This window comes from Myotis brandtii, unplaced genomic scaffold (assembly GCF_000412655.1).
Source record: "Myotis brandtii unplaced genomic scaffold, ASM41265v1 scaffold410, whole genome shotgun sequence".
Classification (NCBI taxonomy): domain Eukaryota; kingdom Metazoa; phylum Chordata; class Mammalia; order Chiroptera; family Vespertilionidae; genus Myotis; species Myotis brandtii.
In genome coordinates this window covers 553490-559263 of record NW_005365764.1, presented here as the reverse complement: position 1 = coordinate 559263, position 5774 = coordinate 553490, and the positions used below count along the sequence as shown (strand labels likewise).

Below are 5774 nucleotides of genomic sequence, written 5' to 3'. Positions count from 1 at the left end.
GCGGCCTGAGCTCTGCTCTCCTCCCAGAGCCCTCTCGCTCCCAGGAGTGCGGGGCCTGCCGCTGTGCTTGGCGGTGAAAGGAAAGGGGGCGAAAGGCATGAGTAAGCCCACAGCACTTTGTTCTTAATTTACGTGTAAAACTTCAGATTTCTAAAACGGGGGTGGGGTGGGGTGGGGGGTGTAATTTTGAATACTGTCCTGTGACCCTAACTGCTAGTTTCGAGGACACTGTGCTGTCGTGTGTCTGTGGCCATCCCTCCATGTGCTGTCACTGTAGCTGCTGTTTAGGCCGGAGATGAGCCGTCCTGGCTGTCTTAGCCGCGCGGTCCCACCTCTGCGTGTACGTTGGAAAGAGGTCGGAAGTGTCTGCACTACAATAAAGCTCTGGTTCTAACTCCAGCAGGCGAGCTGTGGTCTTTCCTGCACCCCGGTTCCTCTCCGCGCCAACATGCCACGAAAAGGCCTTTGTTTCTTCAGCTGCTTGTACCTCCTCCGAGGGCTCACATGCTGCTCCTCAGCCTGCACCGTCATGCTGAACGCTTCCCCACACAGAAACACAAAAGCGTTTAAAAAAATAGGTACTATTCTCCTCACAGGCACACAGGCCGTGCGCCCGGCCAGAAGCTGCTGTGCACGCAGTGAGCTGCCCACACCAGGGAGCCGCTGCTCCTTCACCTAAATACAGACGGTCCAGAGCGGCTGGGGGGTCTGAGGAGGCAGCACCTGCTGGGAGCAGTGTGGTTGGTGGTGTCCGTGGGCACGGACTGCTCCTGGGCTGGGGAGAGGCAGCGACCTCGGGCTCTGCTGAGCCTTGCATGGCCTCGGCGGGATCCGCAGTGCAGCCTGCTGCTAGCTCACTAGGGTGGCTGCCGGATCCTGGAGGCCAGCGGCAGAAGGCTGGGGGCCCAGGCCTGCCTCAGGCTACGAAGACCTCAGGGGAAGGCCCACCACACCCCTAACTCACCACAGGACCTGACTGCCCAGCAGGTTCTCGAAGGTGAGATTCCTGAAGAGACCCATCCTTCCCTGAAACCTGCTTTAGGAAGCTTGCAGGGAATGGCACGAAGTCCTCTGACCTGCTTTCCCTTAATCCACCACCAGGATGAGCTAATTGAGCTTGTTTAATGCGCCTGGACCAGCATATATTATACTTTACGGGGCTGAGGTTCCCTCCCTCAGAGGGTCAGTGAGTAGTTTGGCTATTGTTTTCTTACCCGCAAACAAAACCACTTTACAGCAGAGATGAGAGGATTCCCGTACCCAAGAGTCACTTTAAAAGTGGAAAGCAAGCATCCCTGAATCTAGGGGTACCAGGCTTCCTCGGGGAGCTGCCAGGATCAGGCGACGGAGAGCACGAGGTGGAGGGGCAAGCGGGCGGCTGGGCGCCCTGGCCAGCAGCAGGCACCAGGTAACTCGGGCTCCAGGACCCGTGCCGCCCGGCAGCCGTGGGAGAAGGCAGCTCCCGGGGGGTGAGAGTCTGCTGGGTCCAGGCCCACCAGCTGGAAGACGGGGTGCGGTCCCCCACAAGGTGCCACCTCCAGGTGCTGCCTCACAGTGTCTTCTCATCAGAGCCCAGGGCTCCGGCCGGCCGCAGGACGGCGCCCTCCCCTGCACAAGGGTGCACGTCCGCTATGGCTGTTTAGTTCCTGAAACATTTCAAGTCATTAATAAATAACCAGTGTAAACAAAGGCAGTGAGTTCGTTCCCACCGGGCAGTTCAGGCTCCCAGGCCCGGGCGGCCAACGGTGCCGGCTCCCAGGACGCATGGTTCGCTCCTGCCCGGACCGGGTCTGGCGGGGTCAGCGAGCGGACGGGCTGCTATTGCCGGTTGTCTTTGGACACGTTGTGGGCCAGCCAGTTCACTTTGGTCTTCCAGCTCTCCCGCAGCGCCTCGTTGAACTTCACGCGGAAGTGCTTCAGCGCCTCCTCCTCCGTTTTCCCCAGTGCCAGCGAGTCCTGAGGCAGAACCGGGAGCACTGAGCCTGGGCCTGCTCAGCGAGGCCCCCCTCCTGCCTCCCCTGCCTCCCCTCTCTGGGTATTTCCAGCTCCCTCCAAGGAGATCTGTGTGAAGAGAGTGAGGGGGTGGCCCCCAGCATCTCCCTTGGGAAGAGCTCTTTATGCTGATCCCAAACTAGACAGGCTCCTAGACCAGCGGTTCTCAACCTATGGGTCGCGACCCCTTTGGGGGTCGAGCGACCCTTTCACAGGGGTCGCCTAAGACTATCGGAAAACACATATATAATCACATATTGTTTTTGTGATTACTATGCTTTCATTATGTTCCATTTGTAACAATGAAAATACATCCTGCATATCAGATATTTACATTACGATTCATAACAGTAGCAAAATTACAGTTATGAAGTAGCAACGAAAATAATTTTATGGTTGGGTCACCACAACATGAGGAACTGTATTAAAGGGTCGCGGCATTAGGAAGGTTGAGAACCACTGCCCTAGACCCAGCCTCAAAACAAGATGCCCACTGGCAACAGGGCCCGGCTCCCTCCGCCGCGTCCACCAGGCCCGCTGCTGAGAAACACAATCAGGAGTGCCCCGCGGGACCCACTGCTCTCGGGGGCAGGTCCCCTGGGTCCCACTGCGGGGAGACAGGCCTGGGGCATGGGGCACTGCTGTCGCCTGGCTGGCGACCTGCCCTGGCCTTTACCTTGAGATACTGGATGTCTTTGGAGCAGCTGAGCTCTGGCAGGCCTGCCGCCCGCATCAGGGCGAAGAGGTGGAGGAAGAGCAGCCCATGGCGCCTCAGGATGGTGTAGGCTCTCTCGCAGTAGCCACGGAACCTGCACGGGAGGCGGGAGGCGGCCCTGGGTCCTCCTGGCGACTCCCACCCAGACCCGTTGCCTGGAAACAGCCCCAGACGCAGTCCCCACCCCCAGCCTGGCTCCTCCTATAGGACCCTCCAGGGGTGGGCGGAGAGCCCCCTCTCTGCACCCTGTCTGGGGCCCAGGGGCATTTGGGGGAGAGTGTCTGAGGCACCCTCACCTTTCAAACTTCTCACTGTTGTTAGTCTTCCCCTGCTGAATCACATGGACAAAGTCATAGGTGAGGATGAATGGGACTCGCTCACGGTTGATTCCAAACTTGGTCTTGAAATTCCCCAGAAAGTGGCCAAAATCAATGTGGAACAGCTGAGGGGCGGAAGGGAAGGGCACAGACTGAGAAGGAGCCAGAAAGGCCAGGGCAGGGGCCAGAAGACCGGTGCTGCCCACAAGTCAGCCCCCCGCTGCCCCTACCTGCCCGTTCTCGCGGATCATGATGTTGTCGCTGTGCCGGTCGCCGATGCCCAGCACGTACGTGGCCACACAGTAGCCAGCGCAGGAGAGGGTGAACTCCTCGATGGCCCTGTCCAGGGCCTCCCTGGGTAGGAGGAGGGGAGATTGGAAACCACGGCCTAGCCCTGCAGCTCCCGAGTCTTCCCTGCTGCAGTGAGGAGCGAGGCAGGAGGTGGCACCGGGGCCCAGACATGCCACCCTCCGGGCCCAGTGAGCGCCCCGATGGCAGCAGCTGCAGGAGTGGTCCCGGCAGAGCCATTCGGCTGAGCCAGGTCAAGTGGCAGCTTTCTGAGCCCACAATCAATGAAGGCTGTTTTGCATCCCTGAGTTGAGGGTGGTTGTTACACAGCAATGGGTAACTGATACATGGGGGCACGGAGACCCCCCCAACCCCAACACAGACCCGGGCGGTCCCTGGCTGAGCCGAACGCCACAGAGACTTCACAGGCCTGTCCCTTCACCTTTGACTCCTGAATCTCGCCTCTCGGGGAGGAGAGGACACTGGTCGCCCCGGCCTGAGACCTACCCAGGGTTCTTGGACTTGAGCCAGTTGAGCAGGGCGTCCTTGTTGAAAGCGGCCGTGGCTGCCATGTTGCTCTTGTTGAGCTGGATGTTGGCAATGGTGTCCGAGCGAAGCACCACCTCGATGAGGCCCGTGCGGTCCCCGGTGGAGAGGCAGCCGTAGGGGGTCATCCTAGCCGGGCGGGAGGAGGGCGGGCAATGGTCAAGGGCTGTCCCGGGGCGGCCTGACCACCGAGGAGCTCACCACACCCACAACAGCCACAGGAGATGCTCCTCGCGTGGTTGGAAATGAGGCGAAGCAGCAGCAGCTGGGAGGAGCCCGCGACTCCTGGGCCCGGGGAGGGCTGCTGGATGGGTCAGCACAGCAACAAGATGCAGGCGGTCAGCACCTGGCTGAGCTCCTTTGCTCAGAGGGAAAGGCACGCGGCCGGGAAGCAGGTGGGCAAGAAGCCAGGGATGTGCAGGGCACAGCATGTACGCGGCCACCCAGTAGCCAGCGCCGGCGAGACAGACGCTGAGCGCCAGGCTGGCCTTCTCCACCCTCAGCCTGTGGCCCTATCGCCCCTTTGGCCCGAGTTGAAACCGGTCCCGATCTTCTCAGAACAGCCATTTCTCCGGAGGCGGTTATGTCAGCGTTGACAGGGAACCCCTCCGAAGGGACGGGGCCCCAGCCTGGCGCAGGCACAGACGGATGAGGGGGCTCCTCACCTCAGGTCCAGCCCCTCCTGCTTCCACAGGATGTCCATGAGCTGGATCATCTGCAGCGTCAGCATGTCCTGGCGGAGGTCTGTGCCGCCGGCCCCGGAAGAAAAAGCATGAGTTTCCGGAGGGTTCCGCACTCCCAGCCATGCCTAGGCCCCAGCGTTTCCGGACTTCTCCTTGGCTCACCCTCCAGGGACCCCGGGGCAGTGCAGGTGGGGAGGCCCGGCCGCTCACCGTCCCCGTTCTTAAAGATGATGCCCACGCTGCCGTCGCCGCCCGCCTCCTCATTGCTGTACATGACCCACAGCGGCTTCATCTTGGAGTCCATGAAGGTGCACTGCTCCACACTGCGGGAGAGGGTGGTCAGCAGGGCCCCTCGAGGCCCCTGGGGGCGGGGGGCGGGGGGGAGGCCTGTGCTGGGGCTCACCAGACTTCCGCCAGCAGGATCCTGGGGTCCAGCGGGGACTGCAGGTGGGACAGGGCCTCCAGGTAGGTCTCCTGGCGCATGCACAGGTGCATCAGCTCCTTGGTCTGCGGCTTGGGGCTCTTCTGGGAGCTCACTTTGACAAAGTCGTTCAGGGCCTTCAGCTTGCTCAGCGCCTCCCCCTGGCCGGAGAAGGGAGGGCAGCGTGAGCAGGCCGGAGGGGCAGTCCTGGAGCCTTGGGCCGGCCCAGGTGATTCCAAAGGGGCCTGGCCGACCCTGCCCAAGAGTGGAGCCCGGCCTGGGTTGCGGGCAGGGCCCCAGCCTCACCTGCTTCATCAGCACCTTCATGTGGTGGGTGCTGCCCCTGCAGTAGGCCTCCATGATGAGGCCGAAGCGTAGGGCCACCGAGGGCACGTGCATCTCGGAGCTGCAGGGGGGAGAAGGGGCTGAGCCTCCCCGGGCAGGGCCACCCAGGCCCTCCCAGCCCATCAGGACACCCAGGCCGCGGCCATGTGAGGCCAGCAGGCAGGAGGCCCCTCCTCCCCGGGCCTTCCAGCTACCGGAGGTGCCAGAAGAGGAAGTGGCCGATCTTGCGGTTGGCCAGCGCCCGGTCCAGCAGGAATTTCGTCAGCTCGCAGTCCAGGTAGGACTCGTACTTCAGCACCTGCACCAGCTGCAGCAGGTACTGGAACAGCTCGTCGTCCCTGCAGGGAAGCGAGGCTGCTGGGCCTGGAGCTCCGTGGCTTGGGCGGGACTGGGGTCTGCAGGCCCCAGGGAGGGTCAGTCCCCACCCTCCCGGGGGGGGGGGGGGGGGGGGGGCCCGGGGGCCGCCG

The 5774-nt window shown here is 62.2% G+C and overlaps 1 protein-coding gene across 1 annotated transcript in view; it reads right to left on the bottom strand.

Moving 5' to 3' along the window:
* Positions 1–120: 120 nt before the first annotated feature.
* The window catches only part of PIK3CD (phosphatidylinositol-4,5-bisphosphate 3-kinase, catalytic subunit delta), a 31908-nt gene continuing 26254 nt past the window's right edge, over positions 121–5774 (bottom strand). The window contains exons 14-23 of the mRNA XM_005873468.2: positions 5502–5733; positions 5269–5368; positions 4945–5123; positions 4752–4864; positions 4524–4602; positions 3820–3987; positions 3255–3378; positions 3004–3149; positions 2669–2801; positions 121–1956 (exon numbers count right to left, since the gene is read on the bottom strand). Coding sequence (XP_005873530.1) covers positions 1819–1956; positions 2669–2801; positions 3004–3149; positions 3255–3378; positions 3820–3987; positions 4524–4602; positions 4752–4864; positions 4945–5123; positions 5269–5368; positions 5502–5733 — 1412 coding nt within the window. The 3' untranslated portion in view covers positions 121–1818. The remainder of the gene's footprint in view (positions 1957–2668; positions 2802–3003; positions 3150–3254; positions 3379–3819; positions 3988–4523; positions 4603–4751; positions 4865–4944; positions 5124–5268; positions 5369–5501; positions 5734–5774) is intronic.